General features: G+C 39.2%; 2 protein-coding genes and 1 non-coding gene across 3 annotated transcripts in view; 2 read left to right on the top strand and 1 right to left on the bottom strand.

The window, feature by feature from the left end:
• Positions 1-17,917, bottom strand: part of ADGRE3 (adhesion G protein-coupled receptor E3) — a 247,176-nt gene that overhangs the window by 193,005 nt on the left and 36,254 nt on the right. The gene's annotated exons all lie outside the window — the stretch shown is intronic.
• Positions 328-2,694, top strand: LOC101272961 (zinc finger protein 14-like). The gene is made up of 2 exons (XM_049708503.1): positions 328-384; positions 759-2,694. The coding sequence occupies exon 2, from the start codon at positions 766-768 to the stop codon at positions 1,288-1,290; it is 525 nt and encodes a 174-aa protein (XP_049564460.1). The 5' UTR covers positions 328-384; positions 759-765; the 3' UTR covers positions 1,291-2,694.
• Positions 15,502-15,574, top strand: TRNAR-CCU (transfer RNA arginine (anticodon CCU)). Its single transcript has one exon. It is a non-coding gene; the product is annotated as a tRNA-Arg (tRNA).

Below are 17,917 nucleotides of genomic sequence, written 5' to 3'. Positions count from 1 at the left end.
TACTAAGTTACTGATGGGCAGGTAGCATATACAGCATGGATACACTGAACAAAGGGATGATTCACATCCTGGATGGAACAGACCTGGACATTGCAAGATTTCATCGTATTACTTGGAAGGGTGCACAGTGTAAATTAGTATTTTCAGACTGCAATTGACCATAGGTAACTGACACCATCGAAAGCAAAACTGTGGGTAAGGGGGAACTGCTGTACATTGGTAAATAAACTAAGCATGGTCACAGCTCATTGTGGACCTAAAATCTAATATTTTTCTATAATTTCTAATAATTTGCATTATTTTTCTGGGTCTGCATTTTAGGGGAAAAAAATGGGACAGTCATAACACTGAATATTGGTACAAAATCCAAGGGAGAAAACTAAGGTGAGTCACACACACGGTAGATATCAGTGTGCCACATGAGAATCCTGGTATGTCATAAACTTTTTAAAATAAAACAACCCCAGCTTCAAAGTTATCCATAAATTTTTTTCACCAAAAACATTTACTTAAACGTGACATAGATGTCCAGTGTTTTTGGAAACAATATTAAGAAACCCAATATATTAATATCACTGTTTTCATAATAGGTATGTCAAGTCCTCTTACAGAGCTTTCAGTATAAATCACCCTCAAAAAATTCAGAAAGGGCAAAAAACCTTCACTTTTGCTATAAAATATAAAAATGTAATTCTAATACCCTACTAATAAATGTGAACTTGTTAAAGAAACCATCAATAATTTCTCATTTTTTACAGAAGTCATATGGTAGAAAAACTCTGTGAAAGCAAAGAAGGTAATCAAGATGGAGAAATTGTCAGCCAGATTCCAAATCTTAATCTGAACCAGAAAACCCTTTCTGGAGTAAAACCATGTGACTGGAACGTGTGTGGGAAAGTCTTCATGCGTCATTCATTCCTTAATAGGCACATCAGATCTCACAGTGGACACAAACCATATGAGTATCATGAATATGAGGAGAAGCCATATAAATGCAAGGGATGTGGGAAAGCCTTCAGTTACCACAAATCTGTTCACAGACATGTAAAGACTCACACTGGAGAGAAATCCTATGAATGTAAGGAATGTGGGAAAGCCTTCACATGGTTCACAACCTTTCAAAGACACATGATAACACACACTGGAGAAGGACCCTATAAATGGAAGGAATGTGGGAAAGCCTTTAGTTGTTCCACTTCATTTCGAGCACATGAAAGAAATCACACTGGAGAAAAACCCTATGAATGTAAGCAGTGTGGTAAAGCCCTCAGCTGTCCCAGTTCCTTTTGAAGACATGAAAGGATTCACACTGCAGAGAAACAATACGAATGTAAACTATGTGAGAAAACCTTCAGTTCTCCTCTAGGTTTGCGAATACATGAAAGAATTCACACTGGAGAGAAACCCTATGAATGTAAGGAATGTGGTAAAGCCTTCATTTCTCCTTCAAGCATTCGTACACACATGATAACACATACTGGAGATGAACCTTATAAATGTAAGGAATCTGGGAAAGCCTCCATTTGTCCCAGTTCATTTCGATCACATGAAAGGACTCACACTGGAGAGAAGTCATATGAATGTATACAGTGTGGTAAAACTTCCAGTTGGCCCAGTTCATTTCGAATACATGAAAGAACTGACACTGGAGAGAAACCCTATGAATGTACAGAATGTGGGAAAACCTTCATTTATCACAGAACCTTTCAAGGACACGTGAGAAAGCACACTGGAGAGAAACCCTATAAATGTAAAGAAAGAATGTGGGAAAGCCTTCATTTCTCCCTCAAGTGTTCAAACACACATGGTAACATGCACTGGAGATGGACCTTGTAAGTAAGGAATGTGGAAAAGCATTCAGTTTTCCCAGTTCATTTAGAATACTTCAAAGAACTCACACAGGAGAGAAACCCTATGAATGTAAACAATGTGGCAGAGCCTTCAGTTGTTACGCATCCTTTCGAACACATGAAAAAACTCACACTGGAGAGAAACTTTATGAATGTACAGAATGTGGGAAAACCTTCATTGCACTACCTTTCAAGGACACATGAGAATACACACTGGCGAGAAACCCTACAAATGTAGAGAAGGTGGGAATGCCTTCAGTCGACCCAGTTCCTTTCGAAGGCATGAAAGATCTCATACTTAATGGAAACTTCTTGAATGTAAGCAATGTGGGGAAAACATCAGTTGGCCTTCATTCTTACATGTGAAAACTCCTACTGGAAAGAAACCCTATATGTGTAAGAAATCTGAGAAAGTCTGATACAAATTAATCCATGTATAATGTTCCAGAAAAAAATAACATGAAAGAATAATTTTTAGAGTTACATTGTCTTTATCAGTGCCTCATTCTTAAAGGGGATCTCTCGACTGGATATTTACTACTTACGTTCAAAAATGAACACTGAAGGTTTCGGACAGAGCGCAGGGAGAGGACTGGGGTTGGTGGCTTGAACATAGCCTGAAGGGGTTAGTGCACCACGGCTAGCCAGGAGGGAGTCCGGGGAAAAGTCTGCACCTGCCGAAGAGGCAAGAGACTTTTTTTCCCTCTTTGTTTCCTGGTGCGTGAGGAGAGGGGTTTAAGAACGCTGCTTAAAGGAACTCCAGAGACAGGCACAAGCTGCGGCTAAAAGCGCGAACCCCCGAGACGGGCGCGAGCCGCGGCTAAAAGCGCGGACCCCAGAGACGGGCACGAGCCATGGCTAAAAGCGCCAACCCCAGAGACAGGCAGGAGACGCTAAGGCTGCTGCTGCCGCCACCAAGGGGCCTGTGTGTGAGCACAGGTCACTCTCCACACCCCTCTTCCACGGAGCCTGTGCAGCCCGCCACTGCCAGGTTCCCGGGATCCAGGGACAACTTCCCCAGGAGAACGCATGGCGGGCCTCAGGCTGGTGCAAAGTCACGCTGGCCTTTGCTGCCGCAGGCCCGCCCCGCACTCCGTGCCCCTCCCTCCCCGCCAGCCTCAGTGCGCCAGAGCCCCCGAATCAGTGGCTCCTTTAACCCCGTCCTGTCTGAGCAAAAAACAGACGCCCTCCAGCGACCAACATGCAGAGGCAGGGCCAAATCCAAAGCTGAGCCCCGGTGAGCTGTGAGAACAAAGAAGAGAAAGGGAAATCTCTCCCAGCAGCCTCAGAAGCAGCGGATTAAAGCTCCACAATCAACTTGATATACCCTGCATCTGTGGAATACCTGAATAGACAACCAATCATCTCAAATTAAGGAAGTGGACTTTAGGAGCAAGATCTATGATTTTTTTCCCTTTTCCCCTTTTGTGAATGTGTATGTGTATGCTTCTGTGTGAGATCTTGTCTGTATAGTCTTGCTTCCACCATTTGTCCTAGGGTTCTATCTGTCCATAGTTTTTTTTAAATTTTTTTTCTTAATTTTTGATTTTAGTAACGTTATTATACTTTACCTTCGTTCTTTCTTTCCTTCCTTCCTTCCTTCCCTCCTTTAGACAATGAATCATCCCAAATTGAGGAGGTGGTCTCTGAGAGCAAGATTTATGATTTTTCCCTTTACTTCTTTTAGTGACAGTGTATGTGTATGCTTCTGTGTAAGATTTTGTCTGTATAGCTTTGCTTCCAACATTTGTCCTAAGGTTCTATCCGTCCCTTTTTTTTTTCTAAATAAGAATTTTTTAATTCAATAACTTTATTATACTTTATTTTATTTTTACTGTATCTTCTTTGTCTTTTTTCCTTCTTACCCTCCTTCCTCCCTCCCTCCCTCCCTCCTTTCCTTCTTGCCTTTACTTCTTTGCTTCTTTCTTCCTTCCTTCCTTCCTTCCCTCCTTTCTTTCTTTCCTCATACTTCTACTAATTCTCTCTACTTTTTCTCCCTTTTATTCTGAGCCGTGTGGATGAAAGGCTCTTGGTGCTCCAGCCAGGAGTCAGGGCTGTGCCTCTGAGGTAGGAGAGCCAACCTCAGGACACTGGTCAACAAGACCTCCCAGCTCCACATAATATCAACAGCGAAAATCTCCCAGAGACCTCCATCTTAACACCAGCACCCAGCTTCACTCAATGACCAGCAAGCCACAGTGCTGGACAACCTATGCCAAACAACTAGCAAAACAGGAACACAACCCCACCCATTAGCACAGAGGTTGCCTAAAATCATAATAAGGCCACAGACACCCCAAAACACACCACCAGACGTGAACCTGCCCACTAGAGAGACAAGATCCAGCCTCATCCACCACAAAACAGGCACTGGTCCCCTCCACCAGGAAGCCTACACAACCCACTGAACCAACCTTAGCCACTGGAGACAGACATCAAAAATAGCGAGAACTACGAACCTGCAGTCTGCAAAAAGGAGACCCCAAACACAGTATGATAAGCAAAATGAGAAGACAGAAAAACAGACAGCAGATAAAGGAGCAAGATAAAAATGCACCAGACCTAACAAATGAAGAGGAAATAGGCAGTCTACCTGAAAAAGAATTCAGAATAATGATAGTAAGGATGATCCGAAATCTTGGAAATAGAATGGACAAAATGCAAGAAACAGTTAACAAGGACCTAGAAGAAATAAAGATGAAACAAGCACTGATGAACAACACAATAAATGAAATTAAAAGTACTCTAGATCGGATCAATAGCAGAATAACTGAGGCAGAAGAACGGATAAGTGACCTGGAAGATAAAATAGTGGAAATAACTACTGCAGAGCAGAATAAAGAAAAAAGAATGAAAAGAACTGAGGACAGTCTCAGAGACCTCTGGGACAACATTAAACACACCAACATTCGAATTATAGGGGTTCCAGAAGAAGAAGAGAAAAAGAAAGGGAATGAGAAAATATTTGAAGAGATTATAGTTGAAAACTTCCCTAATATGGGAAAGGAAATAGTTAATCAAGTCCAGGAAGCACAGAGAGTCCCATACAGGATAAATACAAGGAGAAATACGCCAAGACACATATTAATCAAACTGTCAAAAATTAAATACAAACAAAGCATATTAAAAGCAGCAAGGGAAAAACAACAAATAACACATAAGGGAATCCCCATAAGGTTAACAGCTGATCTCTCAGCAGAAACCCTACAAGCCAGAAGGGAGTGGCAGGACATACTGAGAGTGATGAAGGAGAAAAACCTGCAGCCAAGACTACTCTACCCAGCAAGGATCTCATTCAGATTTGATGGAGAAATTAAAACCTTTACAGACAAGCAAAAGCTGAGAGAGTTCAGCACCACCAAACCAGCTTTACAACAAATGCTAAAGGAACTTCTCTAGACAAGAAACACAAGAGAAGGAAAAGACCTACAATAACGAACCCAAAACAATTTAGAAAATGGGAATAGGAACATACATATCGATAATTACCTTAAATGTAAATGGACTAAATGCTCCCACCAAAAGACACAGATTGGCTGAATGGATACAAAACCAAGACCCTTATATGCTGTCTACAAGAGACCCACTTCAGACCTAGAGACACATACAGACTGAAAGTAAGGGGATGAAAAAAGATATTCCAGCAAATGGAAACCAAAAGAAAGCTGGAGTAGCAACTCTCATATCAGACAAAATAGACTTTAAAATAAGGACTATTAAAAGAGACAAAGAAGGACACTACATAATGATCAAGGGATCGAACCAAGAAGAAGATATAACAATTGTAAATATTTATGCACCCAACATAGGAGCACCTCAATACATAAGGCAAATACTAACAGCCATAAAAGGGGAAATCGACAGTAACACATTCATAGTAGGGGACTTAAACAGCCCACTTTCACCCATGGACAGATCATCCAAAATGAAAATAAATAAGGAAACACAAGCTTTAAATGATACATTAAACAAGATGAACTTATTTGATACTTATAGGACACTCCATCCAAAAACAACAGAATACACATTTTTCTCAAGTGGTCATGGAACATTCTCCAGGATAGATCATATCTTGGGTCACAAATCAAGCCTTGGTAAATTTAAGAAAATTGAAATTGTATCAAGTATCTTTCCTGACCACAACGCCATGAGACTAGATATCAATTACAGGAAAAGATCTGTAAAAAATACAAACACATAGAGGCTAAACAATACACTACTTAATAATGAAGTGATCACTGAAGAAATCAAAGAGGAAATAAAAAAATACCTAGAAACAAATGACAATGGAGACACAACGACCCAAAACCTACGGGATGCAGCAAAAGCAGTTCTAAGGGGGAAGTTTATAGCAATACAAGCCCACCATAAGAAGCAGGAAACATCTCGAATAAACAACCTAACCTTGCACCTCAAGCAATTAGAGAAAGAAGAACAAAAAAAACCCCAAAGCTAGCAGAAGGAAAGAAATCATAAAAATCAGATCAGAAATAAATGAAAAAGCAAAGATCAATAAAACTAAAAGCTGGTTCTTTGAGAAGATAAACAAAATAGATAAACCACTAGCCAGACTCATCAACAAAAAAAGGGAGAAGACTGAAATCAATAGAATTAGAAATGAAAAAGGAGAGGTAACAACTGACACTGCAGAAATACAAAAGATCATGAGAGATTACTACAAGCAACTCTATGCCAATAAAATGGACAATCTGGATGAAATGGACAAATTCTTAGAAATGCACAACCTGCCAAGACTGAATCAGGAAAAAATAGAAAATATGACCAGACCAATCACAAGCACTGAAATTGAAACTGTGGTTTAAAATCTTCCAACAAAAAAAAGCCCAGGACCAGATGGCTTCACAGGCGAATTCTATCAAACATTTAGAGAGGAGCTAACACCTATCCTTCTCAAACTCTTCCAAAATATAGCAGAGGGAGGAACACTCCCAAATTCCTGCTACGAGGCCACCATCACCTTGATACCAAAACCAGACAAGGATGTCACAAAGAAATAAAACTACAGGCCAATATCACTGATGAACATACATGCAAAAATCCTCAACAAAATACTAGCAAACAGAATCCAATAGCACATTCAAAGGATCATACACCATGATCAAGTGCGGTTTATTCCAGGAATGCAAGGATTCTTCAATATACGCAAATCTATCAATGTGATAAACCATATTAACAAATTGAAGGAGAAAAACCATATGATCATCTCAATAGATGCAGAGAAAGCTTTTGAAAAAATTCAACACCCATTTATCATAAAAAACCCTGCAGAAAGTAGGCATAGAGGGAACTTTCCTCAACATAATAAAGGCCATATATGACAAGCCCACAGCAAACATCATCCTCAATGGTGAAAAACTGAAAGCATTTCCACTAAGATCAGGAATAAGACAAGGTTGCCCACTCTCACCACTCTTATTCAACATAGTTTTGGAAGTTTTAGCCACAGCAATCAGAGAAGAAAAGGAAATAAAAGGAATCCAAATCGGAAAAGAAGAAGTAAAGCTGTCACTGTTTGCAGATGACATGATCCTATACATAGAGAATCCTAAAGATGCTACCAGAAAACTACTAGAGCTAATCAATGAATTTGGTAAAGTGGCAGGATACAAAATTAATGCACAGAAATCTCTGGCATTCCTATATACTAATGATGAAAAATCTGAAAGTGAAATCAAGAAAACACTCCCATTTACCACTGCAACAAAAAGAATAAAATATCTAGGAATAAACCTACCCAAGGAGACAAAAGACCTGTATGCAGAAAATTATAAGACACTGATGAAAGAAATTAAAGATGATACAAATAGATGGAGAGATATACCATGTTCTTGGATGGAAGAATCAACATTGTGAAAATGACTCTACTACCCAAAGCAATCTATAGATTCAATGCAATCCCTATCAAACTACCACTGGCATTTTTCACAGAACTAGAACAAAAAATTTTGCAATTTGTATGGAAACACAAAAGACCCCGAATAGCCAAAGCAATCTTGAGAACGAAAAAAGGAGCTGGAGGAATCAGACTCCCTGACTTCAGACTATACTACAAAGCTACAGTAATCAAGACAGTATGGTACTGGCACAAAAACAGAAAGATCAATGGAACAGAATAGAAAGCCCAGAGATAAACCCACGCACATATGGACACCTTATCTTTGATAAAGGTGGCAGGAATGTACAGTGGAGAAAGGACAGCGTCTTCAATAAGTGGTGCTGGGAAAACTGGACAGGTACATATAAAAGTATGAGATTAGATCACTCCCTAACACCATACACAAAAATAAGCTCAAAATGGATTAAAGACCTAAATGTAAGGCCAGAAACTATCAAACTCTTAGAGGAAAACATAGGCAGAACACTCTATGACATAAAATCACAGCAAGATCCTTTCTGACCCACCTCCTAGAGTAATGGAAATAAAAACAAAAACAAATGGGACCTAATGAAACTTAAAAGCTTTTGCACAGCAAAGGAAACCATAAACAAGACCAAAAGACAACCCTCAGAATGGGAGAAAATATTTGCAAATGAAGCAACCGACAAAGGATTAATCTCCAAAATTTACAAGCAGCTCATGCAGCTCAATAATAAAAAAACAAACAACCCAATCCAAAAATGGGCAGAAGACCTAAATAGACATTTCTCCAAAGATATACAGACTGCCAACAAACACATGAAAGAATGCTCAACATCATTAATCATTAGAGAAATGCAAATCAAAACTACAATGAGATATCATCTCACATCAGTCAGAATGGCCATCATCAAAAAATCTAGAAACAATAAATGCTGGAGAAGGTGTGGAGAAAAGGGAACACTCTTGCACTGCTGGTGGGAATGTGAATTGGTTCAGCCACTATGGAGAACAGTATGGACGTTCCTTAAAAAACTACAAATAGAACTACCATATGACCCAGCAATCCCACTACTGGGCATATACCCTGAGAAAACCGTAATTCAAAAAGAGTCATGTACCAAAATGTTCATTGCAGCTCTATTTACAATAGCCCGGAGATGGAAACAACCTAAGTGCCCATCATCAGATGAATGGATAAAGAAGATGTGGCACATATATACAATGGAATATTACTCAGCCATAAAAAGAAACGAAATTGAGCTATTTGTAATGAGGTGGATAGACCTAGAGTCTGTCATACAGAGTGAAGTAAGTCAGAAAGAAAAAGACAAATACCGTATGCTAACACATATATGTGGAATTTAAGGGAAAAAAATGTCATGAAGAACTTAGGGGTAAGGCAGGAATAAAGACGCAGACCTACTAGAGAACGGACTTGAGGTTATGGGGAGGGGGAAGGGTGAGCTGTGACAGGGTGAGAGAGAGTCATGGACATATACACACTAACAAACGTAGTAAGGTAGATAGCTAGTGGGAAGCAGCTGCATGGCACAGGGATATTGGCTCGGTGCTTTGTGACAGTCTGGAGGGGTGGGATAGGGAGGGTGGGAGGGAGGGAGACGCAAGAGGGAAGACATATGGGAACGTATGTATATGTATAACTGATTCACTTTGTTATAAAGCAGAAACTAACACACCATTGTAAAGCAATTATACCCCAATAAAGATGTTAAAAAAAAAAAATGAACACTGAAGTGAGATAATTCTGTAAGTACTCTGTAAGCAGTACTACATAATGATTAACAGGTATTGTTTTGCCCTTAAATCAATTAACATTTTTCTCTTTTCATTTTGGAGCCTGTTTGATCCATGGTTGAATTAACATGTATTCCTAATATGCAGGTTGGTTTAATTTTTATGTTTTGATCATTTTGTATGGGGCTATTGATAAATGACATTTTGGTATTTGTTGGGATTTTCCTACTGGCCTCCTGTAGTGCCAGGTATTGGATATTCCTTACCCATTATATAGTCCATCCTTCTTATGAGAAAATCTACTCTTGTTTTGGCCAGAAGAGCCTTATTTCATTTTCCTTGCTAGTAAAAGATGGCATAAATTTGTAAATATCATAGAGTATATAGTCTCATGTGAATTATTTCCATGTTTTGCCCTTTGCTCTTTGTCATTCCTTCTGGCTAGGATTTGAATAATAAAGAGTTTGCATTAACACATAATTGACCAGGGGATTTTTGCAGAAACTAACACCTGTGGCCGGCAATTTGTTATGTAAATGAATATTGAAACACCCACATTTGAGTAAATATCAACAACTTTTTTTGCACTTAATGTATTTATTTGAAACTTTGTACATGCCTTACAAAAGCATTCTAATATTTCTTTAGAGTGTGATAGGCAGTATAGCAAGCAGAACATCTATTACAAACATACCGTGTTTCACCGTGCTTTCCCCTGGAAGAGCAGACTTTCTGGCGGCATTTTTTTTTTTTTTTTTTTTGGTCCTGTGGGTATTATTTCCTCTAAAATATGTTCGTTTATTTTACCTGATAGTCGACAAGGTGGATCTTTGCGGGGGACTCTTTTAAAAACGTCACAAGAAGGACCAGGTGCGGGACTACCACTGCATTCACCAGAATGGTCAGTTACCCATTCTCTAGCTACTGCTAACAACAATTGCTTGTAAGTCATTTCATTAAGACTACAATAAATTTTAAATGCATTGAATAAACCGCAGTTACTCAAATGGAAACCCACTTTTTTATACCATTTTCAAGTTTTCCAGAGGATATTCAAGTTTGCCAGATACTGATCGGATCGATCAACTCCTTTCATATATTTATTATACTCTAATATACAAATGGGCTTAGTTATCTGATGGCCAGTCCTCCTGTCTTCCTTTCCTGTAGATGCTATGGAAGCATCATGAATAGCTGTCACCCTGCGGACTAGCCTCTTGTCTTTCCATATGGGAAGAATCACTTCTCTGTTCCATAAGGATGTTATTTCTCCCCTCTGTAGATTTTTAGATTTCTCCTTTAATTGGTTTGGTAGACCATGATTCTCTTATAGTCCCACAAACTCTGGTTTTATATTTCAACAGTATTTCAGATGTGGACACACTGTTTTATTTTTCAGTAGTATTTCAGATGTGGACACACTGTTGTAATAATTGTCTTGGTAAATATGGTGCCATGAACCAAGATAAGGTTGTACGACTGATAATATTGTTTCTTGCAGTTTCTTTACTTCACCTGTGTAAATCTCAAGGTTGCATATATAACCAGTTTCACTTTCGCTAACAATTCTGACCAAAATTCCATATTTTGTAAGTTTTCCAGGATTTGAATCTGAGTTGTCCTCTCCACTTTATCATTCTCTCGTCAAGTGATAGCTCTTGTTTGGGTATACAGATTGATTGAAATTTTGATAGAAAATAATCCAAAAGAGGTTTAACTTTTGAAATTCTGCAGGAAGTGGAGTTTTCCAAGTTACCATTGAAGTGAAGAAATGTCTATTTGTTCAAATCTTTTTCTCTTCATAATCTTTCGAAAGATAGATAGGTGTTTCAATTAAGGGATCAGTCGACCAATATTCTTTCCAGTGTGACTTTCTTATTTGTCCCATCGAAAGTATTAACCCAAGAAACTTCTTTGTGTCACTGTTGGTTACATCAGTCCATTTTAAAGCCTTACCATACTTTTTATATGATTTTTCATTCTGTTGGTGATACAAGTTTGTTTGAGAAGGAACCAACTCAAGAAAGTTGTTACCAAATTGTTATTTCACTAACACTTTGTGGGTTATTTGCACCTGGCACACTGTAGAGTCTTCTGATTTTCATGAAATGTTGTCTTCAGTCCACTCTTCTGTAGAAGCAAAGGAGCATTCTCCAGCACTGTGAGTTTCATTTTCATTTCCTGTATCAGAATCAATCACTAAGGTTTTTTGTCTTTTTGTTGGTCTAATATTCACATCGTCTGAATCAGAACTATATTCTGAGACACTAGTATATACGTCACATGGACAATCAGAGAAAGTATCTGCATAAAATTCACCAAAAAATTCTTCTTCACTCAAAATTTCACGATGCATCATTTTTGAAAATTGTATGGCCATAAACTTGCGTTTATAATAGATAACAAGGTTGGAACAAAAACCTAATGGAGCAAAGTGTGAATGATAATGACAATCACAAGTTGTATAATGAACCTTGATCAATTTTAAGCTCTAACAACTTTGCACAGTCATGTTAATTGTATCACTCTCTAAAAACGTATTGGTATATCTCTGGTCAATAACATTCAGGTAACAAAAGATATATTAATACACCTCTTGTCAATAATGTGTTAAGAGGGACTTCCCTGGTGATCCAGTGGCCAAGACTCTGCACTCCCAATGCCAGGGGGCCGGGTTCGATCCCTGGTCAGGGAACTAGATTCCACATGCTGCAACTAAGAGTTCACATGCTACAACTAAAAATAAAAATTCCACATGCTGCAACTAAGACCCAATGCAGCCAAATAAATAAATAACTACTAAAAAAAATAATTGTTAAGACAGACCTGTCACTGAACAATAAAATGTAGAATTGGAGTTGGCTTTCCTACCTTGTTTTGTCACCTGGGTAATGTGACATTTTCTATAATCCATTTCTCTTATGGTTCCATGTGAGAATTCACATGTAGCCTCACTTGCATGAGATTTGAAATTCAGAAGTACAGGAGGCATTAGTCAGATTTCAGCAGTGTCCAGGGAGACAGACGTGCAGGAACTTTGAGGACACTTGTTCTAGCCTGTTTTCCTGATTCCTTACCCTGCCAATCCAGAGTATCCCAGAAACCATTATCAGCTGGTTGACTTCCATTTTCTTAGACGTGTAAGTTTCCACACATCTTCACAAGTTGCACATCAAAGATCCATCATATTTTGGATGTGGATTTTCCTGCAAGTTTCCATGAGTCCACCAGGCAACTAATTCTAACTTTCATGGTTCAGAGTGTTCTCTGATGCTTGGACGTCCATCTTCTCTAGATCAAATTCATATAAGGTCTAATTTGTGTAGTAAACACCTAATTCTGGTAATACTGATAGTGACCATGTGTTCCTGATTCCACTATGACAGCTATGGTTGCACAGTCCAAAAGATCCATATTGAAGTTTGTTCCTCTGCTGCACTGTTCAGTGACTGCCCTGGCCCAGCCCCTCCAAGTGAGAATTGGCACCTTCCTTTTATCAGGCAGATTGTGGGTGCTTCCCGTTGCTCACAGCTGTACACAATTCCTCAGTACATTTTCAATTATGTTTGATTGTGATTACAAACAATACACTTTTGTTGAACAAAATCTTCTGTTGTTTCTTAGAAATATTTTCATTAACTGTTTTCATACAATTTGCACACTAATAAATGTGTTTTTCATTTCCTGAACACGTATATTTAAATATTCTGTTGTGACTATGAATTTTCAGGTGAACTTTGTAATTTGGTCAAGTTAATTGCTACACATTCTCATTCAATAATCCCTTGTGTATACATGTTCTGGTATTTGTTTCCTCGGGTAAATTTTATTTTTATTTCTACATAGTTATGATTTTTGTCTTGAAATGAATTTCTCATTTGTTTTGTCAGCGTCATGTGGCCAGAACCCACTGGGATCACACCAGCAGTCAACAAGAGTGGTGTCATAAATTGTAGTACTCAGAATGACCACAAACCCTAAATGACTGGATTTATCAGTAAGGGTGCTCAAAAGGATTTACAATTTGGCTTTTGGTGGGTGATGTGATTACTCTTCAGGGAAGCAACATGTTTCTGGATGTACTGGATGCTGCAAGAAGGTGAACTTAATTCTATCATAGGTAATCATAATCAATGTTTTCTGGAAGACAAAAACAGTGTAGTGAAGCTAAATCTAATTCACAGGAAGCTCCACAGTCAGTCATATTATTGAGAAGAGCAGAATCTTGGTAATTTTTATGATTTGGAATTGTCTCATCGTTTTTAGTGATATGGTTACAAAATACCCTTATTTTTGTCTTGATCCATTTGTGATCACTGAACAGCTTTGTCTGATGATGCAAGTGTTTGACATTTTTCTCTTCAACATGATAAAAGAACACAAGGCCAGCATCCAGTCCCCTGGTGTTACTTTTTACCTTTCCTACCCATTATCTAAACACTCTTATACTTCCTGTGGTATACTGGATGGATAGTGTTTACCATAAAGTACCTCAGTGAAAATATATAAATTCACTTCTTAGTAAAGTATACGATACCTTTTAATATCTCCTTTATAACTCAGCTGATACCTATATGTTCAGGTAAATTGTGAGAGAACACAAACCTAGCAAGAGAGAAAGACAGGATCACTGTTCTAGTTAAGCATTTCTTGCTCAGAGACTATACTCTTGATGCTATTTCAACATGCCTGGCACTAGATTCAACACATACCCAGTTTAGCACAAATAAGGCACTCTAGGATTTGGATATAGAGGCATGAAACAAGTTCTTACAGTCCTGGTGCTCATATTTTTGTGGGAAAAGGGAGATAGTTAACAACTGATGAAGCTTTGGTTTATAAGATGGAAATGAGAGCTTTGAAGGAAAGTAAATAATGACATGTCAGATAATAGAGAGGCTGGGAGTGTGTGTATATCTTTCTTATGAGGGTAGGAGCCTCAAGTGAGTGAGGATGTCATTACTGATCACTTGCATTTCTATTAAGTTACAGGAACTGCTTGGGTGTGGAAGTAAATAGAGGGCAGCAGTGTAGAAAGTCCTGCTTTCTTTGATTAACAGTAAAGATTCCCCATAAAGGTAAAGATATAGATATGGTTCATCTTCATTTTTACAGTTTCCTGTACACAACATGTGATCATGAGTTTGGACATAGGTTTCTGGGACTTGAGACTTTCCTTTGATCTGGCCACAGATATTTGTGGCATCTTTTTGTTTAACATCCTTTAAGAAACTATTCACTTTAACTATTTCAAGTTTTATATTTGGCATTTTCATTTTGCTTGTATACTGACTGAAACAGTATATACTCTATTAAACCCTGGAGTTCCCCCCAGTCTGAGAAAAGGTTATGTTCATCTGCACTGTTCTAGCCCAGACTGAGTTTATACCGTGAGTAGAGTGATATGTATGTAAGTCTACTGTGATTTCCTGGTGGAAACAACAAAAAGAGCTATGGATGTTTAGAAGGCAATCACCAAGGAATAACTGAGGTGAGCTACAGAGAGAGGGTATAATTTTGAGTAATATCCTAATTTAATGTGAAAGGAGATAGTGGAAAATTTTAATGCCTTTCTATAAGAGAATTAGTTGAAAGCTTTTTCTTTTCAGTGACCCACAAAGCCTCATATCCCATCTTACTGTTCACAGGTATCATTTCTATATGCTTAGACTTAAAGCACATATTCTAGAGTAGGAGGATACAAAAGTAACAGCTCTGAGTTTTATTAAAGAGCAAAGGAAAGCCAAATTCTGTCCATTTTTAGTGCTAACTTACATTTTCTTAGCACTGTAAAGATAGTCATTTCATAATTATTAGTCTCCCTTTTGACGTCCCTGCAAGTCATTCCTTCCATCATTCCTAACGTCTTAATGAGAAGGTTAACCATGGTAGAAGAGGTTATTACCCAAACGTACAGAGCTCACAGTAATGGAATCTCAGTTTTGAAAGCCTAATGTATGCCACCAACTTATCACTTGTCAAAATTTTAAACTCAGAAGAACACTGCAAGGGACTTCCCTGGTGGTCCAGTGGCTAAGACTCTGTGCTCCTAATGCAAGGGGCCCAGGTTCAATCCCTGGTCAGGGAACTAGAACCCACATGCCACAACTAAAGATACTACATGCTGCAACTGAAGAGCCCATATGCTGCAGCTAAGACCTGACACAGCCAAATAAATAATTTTTTTAAAAAAGAATAACACTGCAAGAAATTACTCACTTTGAAAGAAAATATGGCATCAAATTTCACAGATGACTCAAGTGGCAATATGTTCTATTTATGTTACATTCTGGAAAGGCATACCTAGGGACCTAAACCATCAGTCAGTGGTAAAGGGGTTTGGTAGAAAGGGGCATCACAAAAATGTTCTTTTGGGGTGATGGAGTATAACCCATCTTTTGGTGGTAACGCTACTGTACATTTGTGAAAACTCACAACTACACTTAAAATATGGTATATATAGGTATTTAAAATAACTAACAAAAAGCAATGCTTTCACATGCTAGGAAAATGTTAATCTTTACTGCATCTTGATTTTTACATGTGCAACAGTTATTTCCACCACCTTTTGGTACTACTTACAAAGAATCGAAGGACCAGGAAGAAGGACTCAGTCCTCAACAGGCCTCTCTTGAAATCTCAATTTAGAAAACACCCTCTAGGGCTGCACTGGCCCTCATCTCGTAACAGGAGTGGAGTGAGAGGGCTCCCAGATCTTTTGAGTTTAAGTTAGGTTCCACGGTCAGATCTTTGGAAGTACTATGGTTCTGAAACATAAAGGTGTATCCCACAGTCTCCCCAAGTGGAATCTGCCTGGGAACATCCTAATTCATGATCATCAGCATCATATCAGCATCATATCTTTTCCAGGCTCATCTTTAGGCCATTTCCAGCTCTACATTTTCCAGCTCAAGCCTACTCTGTGCCCCCTACTGGCAAACATCTTTAGAAATCCACACCTGCCCCACTCTGGAAAATTTCTCTGTGGCAACACCAGGGGGTTGTGAGCTGAGATGGTGGAAGAAACAGTGGTCAAACCCATGTCATGGGTACATACCTCTCAGCTGCAACAATCCCAGGTGTCCCATAATTATCATCTCTACTTGCTTACTTACAAAATACTTAAACATCAGCAGATTTTGAACAGGAAAACAAAAGGATCTAGACTCTGACCAAATAACAGGCACTACGTTAGCGTTGCCCTCCCCACACTCCTACACCACAAAGGCCCTAGCAGCCACCCCTCATGCCTCTCAAGTCTCTAAACCACCCATGATGGCCATAAACCAGGACATTCTGGTGTAAGAAACTATTCTCAGCCTAGTGCTAAACACAGAGCAGCCACTGTTGGTAATGGACACAGTCTGGAAATGGAGGATCTCAGAGGCCCTGAGCTGATGATTCAGTGTAGCCAGCTTTCCATTTTGTCTTGAGTCGTGAAGCCAGGATCCCTCAGGCTTTTTTCACCACAGAGGCTTCCTCATTGAAAGGATAATGGTACCTACAGGATAAAGCCAAAATTGGGACCTCTGGCACATCTCAACTACAGGAGGAAGTGTGTTCCCTTCTGAGTAATGCAGTTGTTCTGGAGGAGGTCACCCCTTTTCTAGACTCATTGGCCATTTGGAGAGTCGCTTAGGATCACATGAAGGACCATGAGAGTTCATATACTTTATAGACCATGTGCTACCACCACACCGATGGAGTCCACTGGAGAGAATGGCAGGTTCTGCCCCCGATCAAAGAAGATATCCCTGATAAAAACTGCACCCAAGCATCCGCTCAAATTCCAGCAAGCACACTAGCACTACAGGATGCCCTGGCCAATAGTCAAACTCATCTGCACATTTTCACAGATCTTCTGACCGTTGCCAATGATCTTGCTATCCAGTCCCACCAATAGTGACAAGAACTCCTTATCACCACTCTGGAATAAAGAACTCTGGGAATGTCTTGCTTCACAGTTACCCAATCAAGGTCACTCCTAACTCTGCACATATGAAACTCTGCACTCCCAACTCTGCACATAAGAAACCTCTCAAACCTGATGGTATTAATCTTGTCTCTGTGGGCCCATGATGTGTGAAACCGTTGAGAGACCTCTACCCTAAAGCTCTAGGCTAAAGCTCTACCCTAAAGCCCATAAGCTCTAGAATGCAAGGGACTCCCCTCTGCCATGGCTAACTTACTGTCAAGTTTACCTGATAAGGAAAACAATGCCCCTAGTAGTATAATCAATGGACATAATTTGCAGGCTGAGGAAGGGGTCCCTACAGCTGATGGAAAATAGACCTAATAGGACCCTTCATCCCCTCAGCAGGACTACTTGCTATGCTCTGACCATGGTATATACTTATATAGACATACTCCTCACTTATCCTATTAGACACACCACTGATGAAGCCAAAACGGAAGGACTCACCAAGACACT

This window comes from Orcinus orca, chromosome 3 (genome assembly GCF_937001465.1).
Source record: "Orcinus orca chromosome 3, mOrcOrc1.1, whole genome shotgun sequence".
Classification (NCBI taxonomy): Eukaryota; Metazoa; Chordata; class Mammalia; order Artiodactyla; family Delphinidae; genus Orcinus; species Orcinus orca.
The sequence above is the reverse complement of the archived record's forward strand: the minus strand, read 5'-3'. Positions and strand labels throughout refer to the sequence as shown.